This window comes from Dipteris shenzhenensis, chromosome 31, assembly GCF_047967505.1.
Source record: "Dipteris shenzhenensis isolate YYH24624 ecotype China chromosome 31, Dip_SZ_1.0, whole genome shotgun sequence".
Classification (NCBI taxonomy): domain Eukaryota; kingdom Viridiplantae; phylum Streptophyta; class Polypodiopsida; order Gleicheniales; family Dipteridaceae; genus Dipteris; species Dipteris shenzhenensis.
Window position 1 is genome coordinate 13,502,659 of NC_141626.1, and position 26,076 is coordinate 13,528,734.

Sequence of the window (26,076 nt, forward strand, 5' to 3'; positions counted from 1 at the left end):
ATCAATTGAGTACATGATAGAATAAATGCTAATTTGATTACTTCTTACAATTTGGGGTGATTTTAATCTATACATACAACTATACAATAGATGATTAAATATAAGTTTAATTATTTGATTTTAATTTAATTAAACAAGCTTACCACGAGAGGAGAGAATCTGACTATATGACTATTCTAATGTAAATTAAGTGGGCATAATATTTTAATACGTGATAACATAATACATCATTTTTCATGTTACAACATCATGCATGCATGCATACCAGGTGCATCCCGCATGCATGCATATACACTACATCATGCATTAGACCCACCTTCCATGCCTTGCATGCATGAGAGCGCATGATGACATGGCAAGACGTTTTGTACATGCATGAAGGGAGATGCTGATGTGGCAAATTGTAGATGATGTGGCATCATGCATGCTCATGACGTGGAACCTACCAAGATGATGATGTGTGATTCTTGTATGATGTGGCAAGTATGAGGTGGCATAATGAGGTGGAATGTAGGGGATGATGTGGTATGATGAGGTGGCATGTGCCCCAAGTGGTACTAGGCGACCTGCTGATGTGTCCTCAATGCGAATGTAGCATGTTGAGGTGGCAAGACCACTCTTGAGGATGATGATGTGTCAGCCTTCCACATGGACAAGATACCCCACCAAAAATGTTGTCACTAGGCTTGGTAACTCCCCAAACTTACACTTCCACGCCTAACACCAATCCTATGTAGCCTTGGTGTTTGGCTAGTGTGACCCTTCAAATACATGAAGGGGTTTTCACTTGGGGAAGGCAAAATTGACCCTTCCCTTATGCAAATTTTACCAAATTTTTTTTAATAGCTTCATCAAGTTAAAGCCTAATATATGTGTGATTTAAAAAACTTCTACAAATTACTATATTTTAATTTCCTTTACCAATCCTCTAACAAATGTAGATCCCTAAAATCTAACCCTTGGATTTTAGATTTAACACTTGCTCCACATAGCCTTATGTGTCCATTAACCCCCTATCAAATAAAATGTCAAAAATAATTCAAACTTGGCCGAAAAATCTATGGTGCACCAAAAAATACATTTTTTTCTTAATTATTAATCATAAAAAATCTATTTTAATTAGATAAAGCTTTCAAACAAATCTCAAAAAATCAAGTTAAGATCTACAATATGTGATGTGTCTTCCTATCAATTTGTAGTACCATTTCATGTAGAATGAGTAAGATATTAATGGTTTCATGTCATACTATGTATTTGCTAAAAAGTGTGACCAACTCTATGACCTACAATGACACGAGTGGAAAAGTGGAGTTATATATCTCTGATTTTCGATCAGACCATGTCATTGTGTGCACAAATACATGTGTGATGTTGTGTTAGAAGACTTGAAAGAGTGAATCCTTAGGGAACTAGATGGCGTGGAACCTACCAAGATGGCCTATTTTTCACCCCTGAAAAGTTTGGGCAGTGGCCAAAAGGTGGACACCCTTAGCTTGCAACCACCCAAATGCGCCACATCATCTAAATACCATCAAAGAGCAGTACCTAGTACAGCCAAAAGAGGAAGAATTTTGTTATCTATAGCACTTTAAAATGTGCAACATCTCCACAATGATGTAGAAAGAAACAAGGACCTATTGCAAATGCCTTACCTTGTAACAAAGCAAAATGGGAGTTTCCTTGAACTGAGATGCTGCCCCATCTAACCAAACCCAATGTCATTTCAACTTCAGACCTTTGGACACTAGCCAGTGGTAGTGGAGCATAAAGCAATGTTGCACGAATAGTGTGTCATGTTATTTGTCATCTGAGATGTAGAATATGGATTGCTTTATAATCTCTCCCATCTCCCAATAATAGCAAATATGAACCATGAGGTGCCAATGCATTGATTGGATTTCATCTTGCACTTTACAAGTATAGTACTTTGCAAAATCAACTACTAACACCACCACATCCTCTCGAAAAAAATGTATACACTCTTTAAATTGAAAGTTCTGCCAGTAACTATAGAAGTTGTGCATGATAAAGACTTTTAAGTGGTGCTCAAATTATTGGATGATGGTGGTTGGAGCTGTTTCCTTGTATACAAGTTTGATTCTTTTCTTTTGATTCTCAGTGACATACTCATATGTCTCCCACCTTATCGATGCTCCTTTTGCATCATTCAGCTCACGTGGGCAAAAGAAAGGTTTTTGGGCGTTGTTCACATTTGCGACATAAGCAATCAAGATTATGCCATTCACCATCCTCTTTCTTTGGACATACTGATGACCTCCACATTTTAGATACAGAAGAGTAGGTGCTAGTGTAGGAAACACACATTTCTTCTTGCGTTGGCCTACAAACCTTACATAAGCAATCACACATAGGCCCATGCAAAGATGTCGTATCTTGTCTTAGGGCGTTCACTACTACTCTCAACAAATCTATCCTTGTATGATAAATGTAGCAGCAAGTATTCCTTTCCTTTAGTTTTTTAACATAGTATGGCTTAAGATTCAAAAATGGGCGAAAGCCAATGTTTACTTTAGATCAATCTCTCTGAAATTCATGAAGAATTGTACTTGTGCATTCAATCATCAAACGTTTGATCATCATCAAGAAAGGGTTATGCAGTGAAGAGAATAAGTATTTATGAGTCTTAAATATTATTATTTAGTACAGATATACCCATTTAGGCGTGACACTATGCAGCTATTTACAAGCAAAATTGCTTGGATTGCATTGGCCTTTCACAAAATTACAGATATCACCCCCAATATAGTTTGGAGACAAAAATTACATTTGAAATTCCTCTTTTGATCATGATCTTGTTGCAATAGAGTGAGTGCCACGTTTTATCCCATATACACTTGGTACATGTGTGTGTCTGTGCTCAGCCTATATAAGGCTTATACTTCACTTATATGATATACTTGATGAATGGATGAAAGCCTTCTTCATGTCTTCATTTGAGCATCATTTCCTGACCCCCTAACCTTCTCTCTCTCTCACCATGTTTCTAGCATGGTATCAGAGCCACAGGCCATAGCTTCCGCGTCATCCTAGACCTAATCCTAGTTGCCACGTCATCCTAGACCTAACCCTAATTCAAAACCGTGATCCAGTTCTAGCCTTCATTTCTATAGCCGCCTCATCCTACTCTATTTTGCCTCAACCCTACTCCATTCTACCTCTTTTTGCAGTCATTAGTTTTTTATTTTTGGCCTCCTCCATAGCCAGCCACATATTTATCTCCTACTGCCTTCTTTCAAGTCATATAGGTGCCCATATCCCTCTCCTTGCTTGCTAGTCGACAGCTCCTACAAACTGTGCGTGCACGAGTGGTGGTCTAGGTAGCTTTGGCGACCTAATAGCGAGCTGGTTGGCACTTTATTCAACACAGTTCTGCACGTGAGGACCCCAAAGTTGTTTCGAGGCTATTTCAAAGTTTTTCGACGTCCAAGACAACCTCATTTTGCTGATGTTGTGTATTCAACCACCTGTGAGCATTTTGTGCAACACTTCGAGGCCTTTGGAGACATTTTCGACGTGTTTTGAGCTTGTCGTTGCATAAACGCCTTCAATAGAGGCATTTTCGAGATGCTTTGAGGCATTCCACACCTCTTCATCAACTCTCTTCTACATCAGATTCGCACCCGAGGAAATTGTTGTCTTGTTTTGAAGACCGAGACTAGAGCATTTCTTTGCAAGGTCTTCATTTCAGCTTGTTGCCCGCCTTCAAGAAAGTCTTTGCCATCAGGACTTCGTTGTCTTCTAGTTCCTTGCTCATGGAGACGTTCAAGGGGAAGGTTTTCCTATATGGCAAACCGCTAATTATGCGTGAAGGAGTTTGGAATGTTGTTGAGGATGACCACGTTGAGTTACGTGATCAACAACATCAAAGGATTTGGAAGCAACACAATGCTAAGGCCATTACCCTCATCTATCTTTGCTTAGCCGACTCTCACATCCATCATCTAGACTTTAAGTTGACAACGAAGCGGATCTAGGATCGCCTCTAGACCTTGTTTGGTAATAAAATCACCCACTTTAAAGTCTTTCTGAAGCTCAAGTTTCGTGATTTGAAAATGGAAGAGTGATGAGTTGAGTGATCATCTAAGATTGAAAAGTGTGCCCAATGATAAAAGAGAAGATGATTGTCCTTATGAAGAGTATGCATGGACTCTCTCACTTTGAACAAACTCTTAAAGTTTCTCGCTTTGCCACTACAACGTTTGATGATATGGTGGTACTACTCATTGAGAAGGACAATCGCAATAAGAAAGCCTCTCTTGCATCTACTAGTGATCAAGCATTTGCTTCCACAAGCAAATGGAAGACCAACAAGAATATTATATGTAGGTTTTGCAAGAGAAAAGGACACATTGAAGCCCACTACTTCAAGAAGAAGGAACAAGAGCAAGAGAAGCACCATGCCAATCTCCTTGCTGAAGAACAAGCTGAACCTGAAGAGCCTCCAAAGGAGATACGTGCAACTACAATAAAGGTTCACAACCTCTCTCTTGAGAACGAGGGCCCCTATGACACGAATCGAGCTTTTTGGACCCCCGTATGCTCTATGTTTGTGTAGAGTCAATAAAGGTTCTCAACCTTGTGTTGTCCCTCTAAATTGAATGTTTTTGGAGTCAATAAGAGATACTCTGTCCTAGGTAGTCCCCCAAAAACGAATGTATTGTCTTTTACTTAAGGGAGTGACAAGTGATGGTATGCTCTTGCTGATCACAAGCTGACTGAGAAGTCACTAACACACCGAAGGTGTTGGATAGTTAGACTTGCTCTTCGAAGTAGGGAGGATCGGTCTACTCTTTGCGTGTTTGGCCTCACACTCTTTGCTCTAAAGGGGAGTGTTGGCTATATCATAGCCAACAAGTGGTGATGTGATGTGATGTGTTGGTGTATAATACTAGGTGGTGATCTATGGGAGTTATCCCATATACACTTCGTACATTTGTGTGCGTGCTTAGCCTATATAAGGCTTATACTTCACTTATCATGATATGCTTAATGAATGAATTAAGGCCTTCTTCATGTCTTTATTTGAGCATCTCTCTCTCTCTCTCTCTCTCCACACCATGTTTCTAACATTTTCCACTATTTGTCAAGCTTATGCATGTAGAGTCGTAGCTCCAAGATAGAGCACTAGATCCCTATCAACCCCAGAAGGATCTGGTATAGATAGAGAGCAATTAGAGAGGACAAAATGCATCTCGTGTGCACCTTAAGATTTCAAAAATCAAGTATCTTCAAAGCTCACGCTATGCACCAAATACTTGCACAACCCTAATGTAACCTTTTCACATTACCTGACATTAAGAAACGTCACAACCCTAATGTAACCTTTTCGCATAACCTGACATTAACAAACGTCACGCTAGGCACCAAATACTTGCACAACCCTAATGTAACCTTTTCACATAACCTGACATCAAGAAACGTCACATCCAAATGTGGTGCATTGTAAAAGTAACATTGCATGAACTACTTTCAATTGACGTTTGTGATGAAAAACACATCGATCGGAGCAATACTTGAAAAAGGATTGGAATTGCACTCGAGTAATAGAATTGCCATCCACAAAAATCGAATAGATGGCAAAAATCGAATAGAGTACATTATCAAACACCTACAAAATCAGGTCTTACAGGACAAACATCCGCTCCAAATAAAGTGCCATGAACCATCCTTTTACAATTTGCAGCAACTTCATAGAAACTCATACATGATGGCATTTTGTCATACATTCAAACAATGAAAATTTGCTGGACAACTAACAGATTCTCTGTTTTTCCATGGAGTGTTACATAGACTGCAGGTGATCTCTGATCAATTGCATAATAATGCAGGAGGGTCATGAAAAGAAACATCAATTGTATAATAATGCAGGAGGGTCATGAAAAGAAACATTGACCTCGGTTCAGCAGAAACACTAAAATACAACAGACCACAGCTTTACAAAGACTTTCAATTAACTCATATAATAGTGTATACACAAGACCCTTCAAAAGCTGTGCGTAGACCTGAAAGTGCATTGACGGCAAGCCTTGACCTCCATATCATGAAGACATGAAACACATGCCCTCTTCTTGAGAGAGCCTCAAACCACGAATTTTGTCATGCATATTGCAGCCCACCTAGAATAGAAACTAAAATTCAGAAACTAAGTTTCAGAATTCAACATTAGAGGGATGACCTGTCCTCTTTTCCATTTGGCAATTTGTTTAAAATACTTCCTTGGCACAATTCCATCAAACCCCTCTGTCAAGATCACTCCGTTGTCAGAAATATACAGCTTCATTCCATCTGCATCCATGTAAACCTCAAACTTCAGACTCATATGATAACTGAAAAGTTTAGCAGATTATCCACTGTCCAGAAGCATGATTGAATTTCTACGTCTTACCCTGCAAAGCCTTCTCCACATCCAGGTATATCAAAACCTCACAATGAGACTTCATCCCTGCAAAAAAGGACTTTCTTACGTTCTCATCCCAAATAGGTTACTTTTTATAGAGACCCTTAAGCCTACATTACTGATACAAAAGCAGCTAGATGTACTTTTTTAACCAAAATGTACAAGGCCACTATTCTGACGATTGATAGACATATTCCAAATGTATGGCTTCACGAAACAAATTCCACATACCACTAATGACACCATCCTCTCGTGGCAATCCAGAAGCAAAATGAATATGGTTTCGTGCCATTTTGCACAATCCTTTCTTTAGTATGGAATCAAGATTTTCCATAAGCGTGCCATGCACACAAACTGCAGTAATGGAACAGAAAATCAGCATTAATGGACCTCAACTCCGAGTTTCATGTCATACTGTTGACGTTAGGTGAGCTTCAGAAAAAAAGTGAAATCTGCTTGGGCTTACATTAAGGAAACCGCTAATTAGTAACAAGGCATAATCAGTAAGTCAAGCAGAATTACAAGAATTGTGCAGGGAGCTACTGGTGTTAGTTAGTCATCTCCTGTCTGCCAATTAGGGAGAGAGGGCTCCTATGTGGATGTGCCCACCCAGAGAGAGTAGTGTTAGTGTCCTTTATCAGTGTATTTCTGCAGGTTGGGAGGGAATTTAGTCAGGACACAATGCCCAGGATTAGAGGCTCAGTTAGAAGGCCTGGTTGAGGCTGATTTGCGGCCTGGTATAGGCCACAGTTTGGGCCTGGTTTGAGGCTAGTTTGAGACCAGTTTGGCACCCTAACCGGGGTCAGGTCCACCGACCTGACCAGGTCTGGTTAACCAGACCAGCCTGGCCTGGTCAGCAGGTCTGGTCAACCACTTGTCCCACCGCACGTTCTCCTAGCTGAGCACGCCTATGGCGCGGGTGTTCTCCAGCTAGACCTGGCAGGTTTCAGCCAGGTACTTGGTCCCTCATATTCGCACCTGGTCAACCGTTTGTTCAAAGCTTGCAGAGCTCCTTGGTGGTGCACGTTTTGGCAGCAGCAGGGCAGCTCCGGCTTCTTTGAAGTTTGCAGCAGCTGTGCTGGTGGTTGGTCCCAATCGCAACCAGCCTAAGAAGAGCTGGTTTGCCCCCATTTGTTCGTGGAGTTTTTCCCCATGGGCTAGAGCTCAGTTACGGTTTTCTCATGTCGCCTTTTTGATGCCCCTCTACTTGGAGAGCAGCCTTAGCTGCCTAGTGCTCCCCAGAGCCTAGTTGCAGATCCCTTTTCAGCCTAAGGATGAAGGCGTATGCCCTCTTCTCCTCTGTTTTTTTAATTTTTAATTTTTCTTTCTTTCTTTCGTTTTTTTCCCCTATGCCTTCTTCTCATTACCTGTGAGCCCCTTCCTTTTCCTTTTCTCCTTTTCTTTTTCAGCCCTCCCCTCTTTTCGTGGCGCACCAATTTGCTTGTACGTTCTTGAAGAAAGAATCATGGTGGTGACCCTTGGTCTGGTAAGGGTAGCTCAAACAGCAGCACCCTTGACTCCACAAGCCGTTGAGGTTCTCCTTTCTACAAAAGACAACCAACATGTGAAGAATGCAGTTCAAGCACTCCAGGACAGAGCCTTGCTGGGTAGGAGTGTGGGACTCAGTCCCACAAGAAGCTAGATATGAGATTGGATTCATGTAAATTTAGCACTAGAGGGTGACCACATCCACGAGTTTACCACCTGTGGGAGAGGAGTCTTTCTTCTTCAGCTGAGTTCTCCTGAGACCACCTTAGCCCTAGAGGAGAAGAGCCTCGTGTATAGACCACCACCCTGGCTGTTAGCCTCTGTACCAGAGATTACCTAGGCACTGAGCTGGGTTCTCTGGCAACAAGCTAGTTTCTTTTCTGACAGCCAAATTCTCTTCGTATTTCCCATGATCAGTGCCTTTTCCAAATTGGTGATTTGTATGGTCCCTTTTTCAAGCATTAATAGAAAGCCCTTTTCTCTTGAAAGAAAAAGGCACAAAGTTTAGTAACTTTCCTAACCCCAAAGCATAAAGGCTTAACATTTTTAGGCAGCACAGCACGCTTGAGATTCTGAAGCCCTCTAAATCTTTCTTAGCCTATATTTTCATTATCTTGGCATGCTTGGTAAAAGTGAAGGCTAATTTGCGACGTATGGTGGTGAGTGACAATTGGATAGGATGAGATCATTGTTAGAAACATGGTCGAGAGAGAGGGAGACAAGGTTAGGGTGTAAGGAAATGATACATGAATGAACATAACGAAAGGTTATCTTATTCATAATCATGAGAAGTACAAGCCTTTAAAGGCTTAGCATACGTGCACACATGTACCAAGTGTATATGGGATAACTCCCAAGGTGACACGTGGCACTCACATGACTCACACAAATGAACTAGTACTAGAACTCCTAGTACTACACACCAACACATCACATCACCACACACTCTTTGGCTATGATATCTCCAACACCCCCTTCAGAGCAAAGAGTGTGAGACCTAACACGCAAAGAGTAGACCGATCCCCCTTCCATCACAACATTGCAAAGAGCGAGTCCAACTATCCAACACCTCCTGTGTGATAGTGACTTCTCAGTCAACTTACAACTTGCAAGGGCAAACCATCACTCGTCACCCCCCCTTACTCTAAGTTGGGTGGTCAATACCATCAAACCAAAGTAAAAGACAATACAGTCTTTTTTGGGGACAAGCCAAGGCAAAGTCCAAGGCAAAGTACCTCTTATTAACTCCAAATACACTCAGCTTAGAGGGACACCTCAAGGCTGAGAAGCTTTCTTGACTCAACACACACATAGCATAGGAGGCCTAGAAAGCCCAATCCGTGTCGTAGGGGTTCTCGTCCTCAAGAGAACCGCTGTGAACCTTTGTTGTAGCTACCATCTTTGGTTGGTATTCGCACACAATTTACCATGCCAAGATCAATCCACATTAGCATATTCATAAGATGATGACATTTATATACCATATCCTCCTAGAAACGTGACCTGCATTGGCTAGACTATACCCAAAGTATGATGAATCACCTTATGAATGGTGCATGCTTTTATGTGGCAACTAAGAACTCATGTCATATATTATCTCCAAGGGTAGTCTTCACATACATGTGACAAATGCATCATCATTATAGCCTTGCAATTGGTTTGTAACATCCCATTGCAAGATTCTTTGTTAGAAATTTACTAAGGAAGCAAGTTGTATGAAAAGATCCCTCATGCATTGATTGGAATCTGCATGGATCTCCTCAAGGGGCTCTTCAGGTTCAGCTTGTTCTTCAACAAGGAGACTAGCATGGTGCTTCTCTTGTTAATGTTCCTTCTTCAAGCAATGAGCTTCAATATGTCCTTTCCTCTTGCAAAACCTGCGAATAATGTTCTTGTTGGTCTTCCATTTGCTTGTGGAAGCAAAGGCTTGATCACCAAGAGAGACAAGAAGAGAGGCTTCTTTATTGCAACAGTCCTTCTCAATGAGTAGTGCCACCATATCATCAAACATGGTAGTGGCAAGACGAAGGACTTCAAGAGTTTGCTCAAAGCGAGAAATTCCATGCATACTCTTCATAAGGATAGCCATCTTATCTTCATCATTTGGCATGCTTTTCAAACGTGAGAGTTGTTCAACAAGAGATTGAAACCGTGCTAGATGATCACTCAACTCATCACTCTCTTCCATTTTCAAATCATAAAACTTGAGCTTCTCTCTCTCTCTCTCTCTCTCTCTCTCTCTCTCTCTCTCTCTCTCTAATTGCTATCCCTCTCTCTCACACAAACAATGTCTCGACGAGGCGATCCCAAATCTCCTTAGCTGTTGACTTGAATTCCACGTGAGGGATAAGAGTGTTGACCAAGCAAAGACCAATGAGGGCAATGGCCTTAGCATTCTGCTGCCTCCAAATCCTTTGGTGTTGCTAGTCAAGTAATTCAACCCGATCATCCTCAACAACATCCCAAACACCTTCGTGGAAAAGAAGCAATTGCATCTTGGTTTGCCATGTGAGAAAGCCTTCCCCTTTGAACTTCTCCACGAGCAAAGAGTTAGAAGACAATGAAGTCATGATGCAAAGACCTTGATGAAGGCGGAAAGCAAGTCCTAGATGCAAGAAGAAAGCACAAGAAAGCCAAAGCAACGCTCCAAAATGCACAGCAGCTGCCTAGGGAAGGCCCGGGATGAATGAGAGGCAAGGAGCAGCCCTGAAAATGAGTGTCAAGGAGGCGGCTCTGCAACAGCAACTCCAAAACAGCTCGCAAATACAAGCAGCTTCTCCAAAAAAGGTCGAAGAGGCCTACAAATGACTCGTGAATCTGCAACCAATGTGTGTAAATGGACAGTTCTGCTGCAGCGCCCTGGAAACCCTAAAAACGGGAATGTAAATGCTCGGAAATGGATCGAATCTCCACACGTGCAAGGGGCTCTTGGAAGGCGGTTGAAGAAATGTTGCTGCAGCAGAGATTCAATGCTAGGCCTAGTATGCTCCGAAATGCACACATCCCTTGGAGAATGCTCCAAAATGCAGAGGGTGGCCTCTACACAGCACTTGCAGGGGCTGGTAATACTCGGACGTGAAGGTTAAGGCAATGCAGCTGCTTGGGTGTGGCCGACATTCCTGCAGAGACCCAAACAGAGGCAAAAAATAGCTCCTGAATAGTCCGGTTGGAAGCGGCTATAAAGAGGCAAGCTATGGTGAAGCTAAGTGGGCACAAAGGAGGGCAAATGGGCTGCAGGAAATGAAGCTGGGCTGAAGCAAAAATAAGCAGGGCCGAGGCGGCTGTAGAAAGAAAGGCTAGAGCAAAATTAGGGTTTCGGGTTAGGGTTATTGTAGGCCATCATCTCCCGGTCGTATTGATGCCCTCTAAGCCCTAGTATGTGCCATGTAGCTTTAGTTATTGGCACTTAGGTCACCTAGTACTTTTAGTGTCTTATGGCACCTACTACTAGTGGTACCACTAGGACACTGTCCTAGGGTTCCCCTTTATTTTGTACTTTGTACTTTCATTTGTTAGTTGTTGATGTGACGGCTTTCAACGTTCTGCTCCACGTTTGTATCTCCTTCTGCTTCCTTCAGCCTACAATGGTTCTTGCTCTTGTGCTTCTTCCCCTCCTCTGCTTGCCCACCCTTGCACAGCTCCATGGAGGCATCATATGTCTTCTACGTTTTGCATCGCCAACTGTGAGAACGTTTGTACGATTCCTGCAGATCTTCTATACAGCCCAACACCAATCTTCCGTACAGCCCTACGCTAATCTTCCTTACAAGCCTGCGCAAATTTTCATTCAACTTGCGTCAGATTTGAGCGTTCATCCACACAGCTTGTGTGGCACCATACAACTTGCAAAATTCTTCGTACACCTTTGCACCTCATTGGCTTATATTTGCAGTATTTGCCATTTGTCCGCTCAATTTCATCCCCAAAATTGGGGCTTTTGAGTGCTTTGACGTCAGATTGCCAATTTGCAGCAATTTTTGGGGCCTTTTCCTTAATTTGGCTTATTTTGCTGCAATTTGCCCTTCAGAAAATGGGGCTTTTTACATTGAGCTTCAATTTTGCAAAGGACAAGGCCTTTGGCAGATTTGCAGATATTTTTATCCTCAATTTGAATGAGAGAATCTGAAATTTGCTATCTCTAGCAGTCAGATTGGTCTATTTTGGCATTTTTGCAAGACATTGCAGTCAAATTGCAGGATATTCTCAGATTTGCAGGTTGTTTTGCCACATGTGCTCAAATAGCAATGATATTTACCTGCTTTGATCTGAAATTGGCAGTTTTCAGTGAAATTGACAAGTAATTGCAGGACATTTGGTCACATTTGCAAAGTTGCAGCTTAATTTGGGGCTTTTCCACATTTGCCCTTTTTTTTTGTCATTTTGCCCTTTCAGATTGTGGGGCTTTTGCCTTAGCTTCTATTTGCACTGATCATCCTTTGATTCAGCTCTCATCTGGTCACATTTGTAGTTGAAAGCCTTGAGGCTATTTTCGCAACACTTGGTCGATGCACTTTTACCTGTACTATTTACAATGGCTGGCAACAACAATGATTTGTTTGGCGTTCTCCGTAAAGATGATAAGTTGGATGGCACCAATGATCCTATGTGGTCCTACCTTATGAAGCATATTCTAGTTGCAAGAGACTTCTGGAATATTGTTTCAGGTATTGATTTGAGGCCAGCCAATGCTCAAGTGGCTGCCCCTGCTACTAGCACCCCTCCAGGGGGGAATCTTCCCGACTCTTCTTCCTCTAGTATTCCTGTCACTACTACTCCTACTCAAGATCAGATCACATGGGGCTCTAGAGATGCAAATGCACACTCATGTATTGCTTTATCATGCAAAAGAATCATTATTCCACACATCCGGTCATGCAGTACAGCAAAGGATGCTTCAGATAAGCTAGCTTCTCTTTATCAAGTTCGCAATGAGGCACGGATTGCATATTTGAGAAGACAATTGCAGGAACTCAGCATGCAGAAAAGTGACTCAATGGATACATATTTAACAAAGGTCAAGGACCTCATGGAGCAATATCGATGAAGTGATGCCTAATTCTCAGCTTGTTAGCACAACATTGAATTGACTGCCAGACACGTATCAAGGGTTTGCTACAACCCTTAAACTTGTGGCCAATGGAAATCTTAATCACTACTTGTTACGCTCAAGTTGAGGTAACATGACCTCGGAAGGGTCAGTCGACATTTTCCTTTAAAGGATCAATGTCTGTATTATATTTCTTTGGGCTTCATGTAAATGATCAAAAAAGGAATCAAGGTCAAGGTCCTAGGTGAGGGTGATATGGCACTAGACTAGGTGGATCCAAGGCTAAAGGGACCTAAATGCATTAAATATGCCTAGGCGCAAGTGGTTTCAATGATATCCCAAGAGAGGGGTAAATGATGCATTAAGGAGGGACCCTAGAATGAAGACATGTGGCATACTAGATCCATCTAGGGAATTTTGGGGCTTGGTGGAATTTTGTAAGCAAGAGCTTCACGTAACAGTTGATTTTTTTGGAGAGCTTAAAACCACCGAGATTGGCAGGGGGGACAATCAATGTGCCTATGCCCGTGATTGGAGAAAGAACAGAGGCGCAACATATTTGCGTGTATCATTTTGGTATCAGAGCCAGGCAGGCGATTGGGAAAAGGGAGAGGTGGACAACGTTGTGTTATATGTCCATGATATCTGGATTGTGTACAGTCGCAGGTTAATAATTTGGTTAGTACTGAACGCTGTGGGGGGGCGTTCGAATCGTGGGTCAATTGCTGTGGGAAGTCCGTGAGTTACAAAAGTTACGTAGATCAGTCTTCTTCGTCATCAGATTGACCACACTGGTATTACTTTTAATTACGTTTATCGCGGAGCAATTTTGGAGAGTAGTTAAGCCCAGGTCTTGTGCCTTCATCGTGAACGTGAGCGTTGAAACGGTGACTTGAAGCGAGATAAAGCATAGCAATCGTCATAATTTAGAAGGCGAACAGATCTTCTCTATCAGTTTATGATCAGTAATTAAAGAACGACGTCTTGTCTATTTAAAAGACCATCGTTGATTGCGTTGAGTATACTGTCGAAAGGGAGTCACAGTTCAGATTCGACGATTTTCAAGCCTACTAGTAACTGGTTGGCAAAGTTTTGATTTTTTTTTTTTTTTAATGGAGCGTAACGGTTGCTTTGCAAAACTTGGGCTTGCGACAGTATATATGGTTTGTTTAGTCGTGGACTCAACTATTGAACTTTGTAGCCCGCAGAGCTAGGCTTTCGTTGGTTGCGCTTGATCGTGAGCTCGTGTGAAGGGGTAGATACTACAGTATGTTTGTGGTCACAAGGCAGGTCATAAATGCAAATTTGGAGTGGACTACACGGACTAGTTGATCTCTTCATGCAGCAAGAATTATAACCAGGGAGCTCTCTATGCATTCTAAGCTTTGTTGGAGCATATGCTTGTTTATTTGCCTCCATGTTTGAGTCAATTTGGATTGCAGGAGCTTTCCCTAGTACAGGGAAAAGTGGTTTTGGTTACATTGTGATATATGCTTGGTTAGCTGTAAATTTGGAAGTTGGACTTTCGAATTGTAATTACAGTTTCAAGCGGTCTTTTATTTTTTTTTTTAACACCCAGACCTAAATGGAAGTAGAAGAAGAAGCTTCTAGGATGGATCCCGTAGAGTCGGGAGTCCGACCAACCCCGCAGGTGTCGCGCCTAGCAGGTCATACACTATCTGGCAAAATTGCAATGTTAGAGGATGCCTTGCAACAAATTTTAGCACAACAGTTACAAGCAAAAAAAGAGCAATATGAGCTCAGGAAAATGGTGCATAGTATCTCTGCTAGACCATCTCGTGAGCAGAAAGATAAATCTCCAATGGAACTGGAGTCCAGTGTTCGTACGGTCGAGCCTAGGAGGGCTAAGGTGCCTAATATTGCCAATTATAGGCTAGAAAAGTATTCTGGTCGGATGTCTGACCGTAGTTCCGATATCATTGAAACCTAGTTACACAAATGGGATGAGGCCTTCGCCATTTGTGAAATCAGGAATGATATGAAGAAAATCCACGAGGCTACCCATATGTTTAATGAGGCAGCGGATAGGTGGTGGATAAAACAGCAGAAAGATGAAGTAGCATCCACTACTTGGGAGGGGTTTAGAAAGGAATTTAGAAAACACTTTCTACCTCCTAACGAAGAATCCGTTTATTAGACATATATTTCGTTTGCATGGATTACCCAAATCCATAGTGTCAGACAGAGATGTCAAATTTACCGATCATTTTTGGACAGCGGTGTTTAAGACACTAAGGACTGAGTTGGAAATTAGTGGGGATCATCCAGAAACGGATGGTCAGACGGAAAGAATCAACCAAATTTTACAGGATATGCTTAGAGCATATGTGTCATTGAGGCAACATACATGGGACAAGTGGTTGCCGCTGTTAGAATTTGCCTACAATGATAGAAAACATTCCTCTACAGGGTTCAGTCCTTTTGAGCTGAACTATGGTTATAGACCTCCGAATCCAACTATAGTTGCAATACCTCAGAAAGTGCCTAGTGCCGCGGGAGATGCTAGCACTTGCGAGAGCTAACATCCGCCAAGCTATGGATAGAACTAAGGCGTACGCGGATGAAAACCGATCCGCTAGAGAATTTAAGGAAGGAGAAAAAGTTTTTCTCAGAGTTCCTTCGCACTCTAAGTCTTTGACTGCTAGAGTGTGCGCTAAGTTATCACCTCGATATTGTGGGCCATGGTTAATTCTAAAAAGAATAGGCAAGGTAGCCTATAAATCAGAATTGCCACAGGGTTGTAAGGTACACCCAGTGTTTCATGTTTCTCGTTTAAAGAAATTTTTGCATACAGGTGACTCACTTATCGAGGGTGTTGTTTTGTTTTAGGAGATAGAGGATAATGCAAGACGCAAACCAACAGGAATCCTGGACCGAGGAACAATGCAAGTACGCAATCGGAAGATACCCACGATGTTGGTTGCATGGCATGGTCTACCTCTATCAGAAGCTACCTGGGACTTCGTATACCAGTTACAGAGAGTGTTCCCAGACTTTATCATCGAGGATGCTGATGCTTGAAGTGGGAAGGAATGTTACGCTCAAGTTGAGGTAACATGACCTCGGAAAGGTCCCAGTCGACATTTTCCTTTAAAGGATCAATGTTTGTGTTATATTTCTTTGGGCTTCATGTAAATGATCAAAAAAGAAATCAAGGTCAAGGTCCTGGGTGAGGGTGATATGGCACTAGACTAGATGAATCTAAGGCTAAAGAGACCTAAATGCATTAAATGTACCTAGGGGCAAATGGTTTCAATGATATCCCAAGAGAGGGGTAAATGATGCATTAAGGAGGAACCCTAGAATAAAGACATGTGGCATACTAGATCCATCTAGGGAATTTTGGGGCTTGGTGGAATTTTGTAAGCAGGAGCTTCATGTAACAGTTGATTTTTTTGGAGAGCTTGCAACCAGCGAGGTTGGCTGGGAGGACAATCAATGTGCCTATGCCCGTGATTGGAGAAAGAACAGAGGCACAATAGATTTACGCGTATCACTACTCATTTGATCAGCTAGTCACTTTGCTTTTGCAGAAAGAGCAAAGTCGTGCTAATAGGCAAGCTACTATTCCTAATCATGCATTTGCTTCACAGCAGAAAGGAAAGGCAAGGCTTCCAAGCCTATGGGCAAGCCTAAGTATGTACCTAACAGTGGCAATTCCTCCAATGTATCTCAAAATACACCAGATAAGTCCATGAAGAAAAGATGCAACTATTGTCGCAAGCCAGGGCATGAAATTTCTGAATGCAGGAAGCGCATTGCTTCGGAGAAAAAGAAAGCAAGATTGACAGTCCATTGCTCTTTTGATCCCTCCAAAGTTGATGCATTCTTTTCTGCTAATGTGCTCAATCTTGGTATTTTGATAGTGGTGCTTCCAAGCACATAACCTCTTGCAGACAATTGTTTCATTCCTTGGCTAATGCACCTCGAGGTGGGACTATCACATGTGCTAATAATGCTTCCTATGCTGTAAAAGGAATTGGAGACGTGCAGCTCACATCCATTTCAAGCCATCCTGTCACTTTCACAAATGTTCTTTTTGTGTCTGTCAACTTGATTTCAATTTCAACAATTGCCACTTCAGGTTTCAGAGTGATATTTGATGGATATAGATGCCTAGTATATGATCTTCGTGATGACAAAGACATAGTTCTCACTGGCACTTTGAAAAAGGGGATTTATCACCTTGATTATCACTCCGCTGCACTTTCTATTGAAGCATTTGCTATTTCAAATTCATAGCTTGCTGAAACTCATCTTTGGCATGAGAGAATGGGTCGTCTAAATTATAGAGCTCTTGCCAAGTTACATTCACAAGGCATGGCAAAAGATGTACCTCAAACTCACACAGTTTCCAAACATGCGTGCGAGGGTTGTCTTTTGGGTAAGATGCATCAGTTTCCTTTTCAAAAAGATTGTCCAAAATTCTCACAAAGGAAATTGCAGCTAGTGCATAGTGATGTCTGTGGCCCGATGAGGACAAATGCCATTGGAGGGTACAAATATTTCATTACTATAATTGATGACTTCACAAGATATTGCTAGGTATATGCTTTAAAGCCAAATCTGAAGTGTTCTCATGCTTTCAGAGATGGCTGAATATGGTTGAGAATGAATCAGGATGCAAGCTTGTCACCCTCAACACAGATAGGGGAGGAGAGTACATGTCAAAGGAGTTTGATGCATTTTTGTCTTCACGGGGCATTGTTCACTCATGCACTACTCCTTACACTCCTCAGCATAATCATGCTCCTGAAAGAAAGAACAGGTCCCCTATGGAGATGGCCAGATGAAAGCTTAAGGCCAAGTCCTCGCCCAATAAATTTTGGCTTGATGCAGTGAAGTGTGCCAACTATGTGCTGAACATGTCACCTACAAGGGCATTGAGGACTGTTACACCTTATGAAGCATGGAAAGGCAGGAAGCCTTCACTTTCACACAAGAGAGTTTTTGGGTCACTTGTATATGTACATGTACCATCTCAGCTGAGACATAAGCTTGATGATAAGGCAATCAAATGCATATTTATTGGTTACATCCAAGAGAGCAGAGGGTATCAGTCGTACCAACCAAATACTGGGAAGATTATTGTCAGCAGAGATGTAATCTTTGCTGAACATTCAGCTTCTCCTCTTGTGGACTATAAAGCTAAGCTAGAAGTTGACATGTTTGATGCCTTTGACTTTTGGTTACCTCTTCTTCGCTTAGGAGGGGACTTTGACTAGCAACATGAGCCTCCTGTAGGCCCTCCAACAAGCAATGATCAGGCAGTAACCCATGCTGATTTGCAGGTTCCTCTTCTAGCACAAATGATCCCAATATTCATGACGCAGTGATTGAAGAAAGAGTTGTCAATAGACAGCAAAGCCAAGTTCCCAGAGGCTTCTTGACACATTGAGGGACAGCAAACAAGATAAACCTCTTGTTGCCCAGACAAGATCAGGGAATAGACAGATGCATGGTCACTTTCTTGATTTTGCACTCCTTGCTACAGCTTGCAATGAAGAGCCTTTGTGCCATAAAGATGCTTTTGACAGCAAAGAGTGGATGGATGCAATGAGAGCTGAGCTAAAATCTATTGCCAAACATGACACATGGGAATTAGTAGATCTACCACCTGGCAAGCATGCCATTGGTACCCGGTGGGTCTACAAATTAAAAAGCAAATCTGATGGCATCATAGATCGAGCATAAAGCCCGTCTTGTTGCAAAAGGTTATGCCCAACAACAAGGCATTGACTTTGAGCAGACCTTTGCTCCCACTTCCAGGATTACTACTAATGTGTCATTGCCATTACAGCCCATCACCATTGGCAAGTGCACCAACTTGACATCAAGACTGCCTTTCTTCATGGGGATCTGCAGGAAGAAGTTTATGTGACACAACCTCCTGGCTTTGAGGTTGTTGGCTCTGAAAACAAGGTATGCCGCTGAGAAAAGCCCTCTATGGTTTGAAGCAGGCCCCCAGGGCATGGTATGCTAAAATTCATGCACACTTACTATCCCTTGGTTTTCAGAATAGCCCAACAGAGCCCGCTCTTTATGTCCATGGGAGTGGATCTAATTTTTTAGTGCTGATTTTATATGTGGATGGCATGCTAATCACTCACTGATACTCAGCATATTGCAGCTTTCAAGGCTGATTTGCAGCAAGCTTTTGAAATGTCAAACATGGGACAGCTGTACTATTATTGGCATTCAATTTGCTCATGTTGAGGGGAGTATTATGATGTCACACACTCACACATGAACCAATACTAGAACTCCTAGTACTACACACCAACACATCACATCACCACACACTCTTTGGATATGATATCTCCAACAATAAGTCCATGAAACCAAATGTAAGGGCCTTTGAGGACATCATCTTAGATGGAGAATTTTGGAGTACAGCACAGCATGTCATTACAACCCCTCGTTATTACCCTTTGCCTCACCAACAAGGAGGGTTGCACTACAAGATTGGTATATGAGTTCATGGAGCAGGTTGAAGAGGCAATGAAAGGCTACACTTGGCCTCTTTGAGACAGATAATTTCAAATTTTAAATTTCGAATGCTCAAATGCCTTTTTCATTTCCGATTCAATTTTGAAATTGATAAGGCTAGTTTTAATTTAGTATTTGTTGTGACAGGCAACAAATGTTATAGCATAGAGAGCTAGATGGAATAAGTTTCATGGGCCAATCCATGTAGTGGCCCATATCCATGAGACAAGTTGGGGCCTGTTTCTTGGGGGGACAAGTATGGCAGAAGCAAGCCGGCCCTAAGGCAGCTTGTTCTTAAAAGTCCTCTCACAAGACAGCATGCGAGAAAAAAGACAGTATATTATACACACCAAGAAATAGAATAGATTATCCATTGCTCAGCTCAAAGACATAGAAATTTCCAACAATAATATTGAAATTTAAGTTGAATCTTAAGTCAAAAAATCTATGGGGTATTTTAAATTTGATTGTTTTAAATTTTGGTGGTACACTTATGTATGTCTATGCAAACTTGCACCTCCTTCGGCAAATGAACAAGACACAAGGTCTGCAGCAAACCCAATACATAAGGACAATGATGTGTATGCCTTCCTTGCTAAGGAGTGAGAATTGTTATGGCATGCCACGCGATCACAGATCCACAAGCGACGAGGAGCTACAAGAGGACAAGGGGATTGCATCTGCATCAGCTGCACCTACACGTACCTCTTATGCTTCTTCAGATTGCTCTCGCAATCAAAGAGAGATATGTACAAGAGTGTGTAAAAGAGACACACCAGACAAGTTTATCTCTATGTACTTCATTTTTAGGATTCGTAGGACTCCCGACAACGTGGTACTGCCATGTGGCATGCCAAAAAAAATTATTGACCCATTGTATCCACAAGCTGCTTCCTAGTTGAGCTTCACTGATATCTGATTTTTTAAGACCACCACTCACTCGTCTAACAGCATACCAAGTACAGAAACTTAAGCATTAATTTCTAACTCTCTCCCTTAATGCTTATACTATATCCTGCAGGCTGCAGCCCAAGCATAGTCTTGCACCACTCAACTTCTTGCCTCCTAATGGCTTTGTGAAGATATCAGCTACCTGCTGATCTGTAGTGCAAAAAATGAGACAGTGGTGCATCATTGGCAAGATTATCTGGCTGATTTTCAGCCTGTATACCCTCTTGAACAGGGTTATCTGCAGCAGCCTGCTGCTGCATATAAAAGGGCATTCTTTGCTGTCCGACATCATCATAAATAACCCTCCTATAATCCACAGGTTGCACGGGTTCTTTGTGTACACTATCCTCTTTAAAGATGACATCATTGCTGCGTATAATCTTCCGTTTAACGGGATCCCATAACCTGTACCCCATTTCACCTTCATCACCATACCCCATAAAGATGCATCTGGAAGACTTTGGCTCCAGTTTGGTGCGCAGTTCTTTGCGTATATGAGCAAAGCACTCGCAGCCAAACACACGTAAGTGCTTATATGAAGGTGGCTTGCCAGACCACACCTCTTCTGGCACTTTCAACTCCAAAGCCTTGTTAGGCAACCTGTTGATTATGTGAACTGCTGTGTTTGCACGGCTTCTGCCCAAAAGCCTTGGGGCAATGCAGCATAAGACAACATACATCGAACCTTCTCCTGAATAGTTCGATTCATCCGCTCACTTACACCATTTTGAGATGCATTATGAGGGGCTGTGAGTTCCTGTTTAATGCCCTTAGCTTCGCAAAACTACACAAAAGCATGAGACACATACTCACCCCCATTATCGGATCTGAGGCATTTCAGCCTGCGACTTGTCCGATTCTCAACCAGAGCGACAAACTTCTTGAAAGCATCTAAGGCATCGCTCTTATGCTTCAAGAAATAGACCCACACTTTGCGTGTGGCATCATCAATAAAAGTAATGAAATACTTTGCACCCCCTAGTGATAACTGTGGCATCTCACACAAATCAGTGTGCACTAGATCAAGCGGTGCTCTATTTTGGGGAGTTCTCCTCTTATGAGGAGTCATAGAATGCTTGCCAAATATGCAATGATCACAAGTAGGCAAATCTGAAAATGAAAAAGACGGCAGATAACCCAAACGTGACAGTTCTTGCATTCCTTTAACGGACATGTGTCCCAACCGGCTATGCCACAATGAAACCTTTGGCAGCTCGGTTATGGCAACAACATGATTACCTACACTGGAAACATAAAGAGGGTACAAGGTATCACTCTTAAAACCCTCAGCCACTACAACCTGGCCATCAGTAATCACCCATTTGGAATCCCCAAATGTGGTGTGGTAACCACTGTCATCCAACAAGCCAGTGCTAATCAGATTTTTCTTGATTTGCGGCACATGGCGAACACCATCAAGCATAAATATGCGTCCATCAGGGAATACTATCTGTATACTGCCAATCCCTGCAATCTGACATGCATAGTTGTTCCCAAGGTGAACAACTCCATGAGTACCTGTGTAGGAAGTAAACCACTCCCTATGAGGAGTAACATGAAAAGAAGCACCTGAATCCAAGAGCCAGGTGTGCATGTCATGGCCATCAATAACCAAAGTATGTGCAATTACAGCAGAAGAGCATAGAACATCATGTCTGTCACTGTCACTGTCCTCTGCTGCAACATTCACTGCATCCAAGTCATCTACCTTGGCCTTGCCTTTGCCTTTGCTTCCACTGCCTGCATCCTTTGCCTCAGCCTTCTTGGCTTTCTGATCCCGTATAAACTTGAAGCACTTAGACTTCACATGTCCCTTCTTGCCACAATAAAAGCATTCAATATCCTTTTTGCCACGGGACTGACTGCGGGATTTGGACTTACTAGCAGATCTCCCCTTCTGCTGAGTCCTGCCTCTTTCCTGTACCTGCAAAGCATTTGAAGACTTGCTGCCCGCATTATTCTTCCTGCTCATCTCCTCCATGAGGAGAGAGCTCTCTACATCAGCATATATAAGAGTGACATTTCAATTAGACAGGGTGGTCTTGAAAGTGTCCCAACTCTCAAGGAGGGTACACAACAAGAAAGTAGCCTTGAACTCCTCATCAAGGTTCAACCCCTGTGCAATCAGCTGTGTAAAGATGGCATTGAACTCACTCAAGTGTGAGGTCATAGCTGTACCTTCCTTCATGCGAAGATCAACCAGCTTCTTCAACCAATACACCTTACTGGCTGAACTCTTTTGGGCATACAACTCTGCTAGCCTCTGCCATACGCCATAAGAGGTCTTTTCAGCCTGAACATTATACACAAGAGAATCACTGAGAGTAAGCATGATAGCAGCCCTCGCGGACAAATCTAGCTCCTCCCACTCATCATCTGACATCCCATATGGCTTGACACCCTTCACCCTTATGGGCTTAGAAATCTTCTTAAGCAGAAGTACATTCAAACACTGTTCTGCCCATAATGCATAATTGTGTGCCCCTTCCAATTTCTTTATGTTCAGAATTGATGATTCACTTCCCCCTGATGCCATATCAGATAAGGAAAGTACCTGACTCCCTGTAAGTCAAAAAAGACTGAATAAAATTCTGATTTCTCAGAAAAAAAACTGCTCTATCAAGAGCCAGGAGCACTCACAATAGTGCTGTTTTTACTGTCAAAAAATCTGCAGCAAAACAGAAAAAAATTTCCCTCCAATTACTGTACCTTCTGACACACTGTACCGTGCTCAAATAGGCATAAAACAGTAATTTCAGAATGCTGCAGCTGTTCCACAAGTGCTTTAACAGTGCATCATCAGCTGACGAAGCACCAAACACTGCTGTCCTGATCACTTCTCCCACCTCAGATGAGGTATTGCACTGATTTTATATGCATAAACCACTTGTCATACACTGTTTTGTTCACTGAAAAAGAGGCTCCAGACACTTCAGCCTGTCACAAATCTGCAACAGAAAATGGGACAAATCCCAAGCAATCACCCTTCTGCCAAGGGGATAAAAGGCATCTAAAGGTCTCAAACAGTAACCCAAGTGCTCTCAAGCAAAATCTGGGCAAAAGCCCCTTGATTTGACACCTGTACCAAGTGAAAAACACCTCAACACTGAGGTAGCATACAAAATGCAGCGCTTTCCTGGCACTTTCACCTGACAATGCAATGCATAAACAGCCCTGTGTACACAATAACAACACAGATCCCAACGTACAAACACTGAAGAGAAAATCTTTTGAGCACTGTCAACGATGGACAGTTAGGGACCAAGTAAACTCGATGCGCCCTGGCCAAGCGTGGCTCAACTGAGATTTTCCAAGGTGTCGTACACAAAATGTGACCTGCAGAAATGTCACTGAATACACTGCGGAAACAAGACCAATGTGGGCTCCCTGGCTCCACACTGCCTCAAGGCATACACTGCATAAGCTTCCAGGCAAAAGCCCTTTGAAAATGTCACCCAAAAGCTGAGATTTGCACTCAGCAAAAGCATAAAAGTCCTCTGCAAAATCAAGGCATTACCTTCCCGAAACAAGATAACTGTGCAACCACCACACACTGTGGTACTAGTCACCTCAAGCACGAGGGACAAGAGTGTACTTGCTGTACCTCAAAAAACACAGTTTGAAGAACTGAACAGCCGGGAATGCTCTCTCTTTTCCTTCTTTCCCTAAAGAAAAAGTGTTGTACTTGCTGTACCTGTGTACTTGTGCAGGGTACCACTGTACCTGCTCTACCTGTGTACTTGTGCAGGGTACGAAATCCCAGAACAGAGAGAAAAAAAAATTTTCGAAATGCTCTTCCCTGACGCAGCTCCCTGACAAAAAAGTTTCTGACGCAACTCCCTGTACGTACGGCGGCGTTTGTACAGTACGGACGCCTGTACGGTGTCCGTACGACGGTAGGACGGCCGTACGTCCGTACACGCGCGCCTGCGCGCCGCCCTGTTCGAGGCCCCGAGACTGCGTAGGTGCGCGCCGGTGCTGCGCACAGCTAGTAGCTGCAACAGCAGCTGCTGGCGCTGTTCCGCGCCGCCCTGCCCTGCTCGCACACACGCTGCCCCGCGTTGCTGTCCCGCGCTGCCCCGCTGCAGCCCGCACTGCTGCCCTCGCTATCCCGCTGTAGCCCGAGCTGCCTGCGCAATGCTGAGGGCACAAGTCCCGAGGGGGTAGAGGGAGAGGTAGGCAGGGGTAGGAAGGGAGTGATGAAGGCTCTGATACCAGTTGAGAGGGAAGGAAAGGGGGAGAAGTACAATGGGGAGAGAGTGAGAGAGAGGAGTGACACAATAGATGCGGGTGTGAAGTGATGAGCCACACCACAAAACTCATAGGTTTTATTAGGATTAGGTTTTTCACCCTATGACTGTCTTAAGACAGTCATAGGTGTCATATCTTTAATAAAGGGGTGGCAATGTGCCTTTACCCCAACAACAGGCAGCCGCCCCAGGGTCCTGGGAGAGCTTCTTCTTCGATGGTAGCCCGCCCTCCACAGCCTCAGGTCCCCCTCTCTTCCGCTCCCCAGCCCCTTTCCACTCAGTCCCAGCCCCTTCCCCAGTCGCACCCCCCTCTTCCCGACCCGCAGCTTCAGCCCCCGCCTCTTCCTCTTCAGTCTCCTCCTCCTCCTTCTCAGCCCCAGTCCCAGGTGCAGCCCCATCCCCCCCCCCGCCTCTCTCAGCTCTCCTGCAGTGTCAGCTGTACCGATGGTTCCTCAGCCGAGGGCAGCCCCCACTCCCCCTCCTCCACCCCCCCCGCTAGTCGCCTCCGTGGAGTCTGAGTTGCCTACCCCCCAGCCACCTCCCCCTTCCCCTCCACAGGCAAGACACCCTGAGTCTACACCACCACTGGAGCAGGCTTCCCTGTCCGCTAGCCCCTCAGTTGCTGACTCTGGTGGGCCTCAGCTTCAGGAGAGAGAGCTTCCTCGCGACTTTTACAGATCTGGCCCCTGGGACTACTTGGATGTGGCCGACCTTGGGACCTTCCCTGCTTGTCTCGACATCAGTATCTTCCTGCTCCGCAAAGGGGCGGATGGGAAGATCGCAACCTTGGCCCCGAGGGATGGCCCTAGCTTTGCTTTCACGTTCCTCAGCGACGGCACCGAGACTTGGACAGACGACTCGGTCTGGGAGGCTCTCAGAGAGCAAACGCACGCTCAGGTTTGCTCCTGGATAGGCCTGTCCGGTGGGCAGCTTCTCGAGACTCTGTGGTCCGAGGGTGACGTGCCCCTGCGGTGGCGTTGCGCCGCCAAACGCTTCAGATTGATTGTGATCCTCAGGCCCCCTCTGTCATGGCCCCTCCCCCAGGATGTCAGAGCCTAGACCCCTCAGAAACTCCGAGCATTCTACGGGATGACTACTTCAGAGATCTCGAGCTGGCTCGAGAAAGCATTTGCTCATGGCACCAAAGGCCTCTCGCCTTTGCTAAAGGTGTTGAAGAACGGGCAGGACGACCCCGCCTCCCCCTCCAAACCTTCTCATAAGCGTCAGCGCCTCCACTCCGAAATGTCAGCTTCTTCATCGACATCTGCCACGAGCAGACAGTTGTTCGCAGCCTCCCAGTCCTCACCATGAGCCTACACCTTGTCTCCTCGAATGTGAACGGGTTTCATTCTTCTGGCACCCGTGGTCCTAGGAAGCTCATTTTGAGACAGGAACTTCAGCCAGCAGTGATT

At 43.7% G+C, this 26,076-nt stretch overlaps 1 protein-coding gene across 2 annotated transcripts in view; it reads right to left on the bottom strand.

Moving 5' to 3' along the window:
• Positions 1 to 5,874: 5,874 nt before the first annotated feature.
• The window catches only part of LOC147881060 (uncharacterized), a 75,729-nt gene continuing 55,527 nt past the window's right edge, over positions 5,875 to 26,076 (bottom strand). Inside the window, exons 5-7 of one of the 2 annotated variants that reach the window (XM_087369997.1) lie at positions 6,650 to 6,772; positions 6,407 to 6,463; positions 5,875 to 6,306 (exon numbers count right to left, since the gene is read on the bottom strand). In XM_087369997.1, coding sequence (XP_087226123.1) covers positions 6,164 to 6,306; positions 6,407 to 6,463; positions 6,650 to 6,772 — 323 coding nt within the window. In that variant the 3' untranslated portion in view covers positions 5,875 to 6,163. The remainder of the gene's footprint in view (positions 6,307 to 6,406; positions 6,464 to 6,649; positions 6,773 to 26,076) is intronic. The other variant, XM_087369999.1, reaches the window with a different exon arrangement.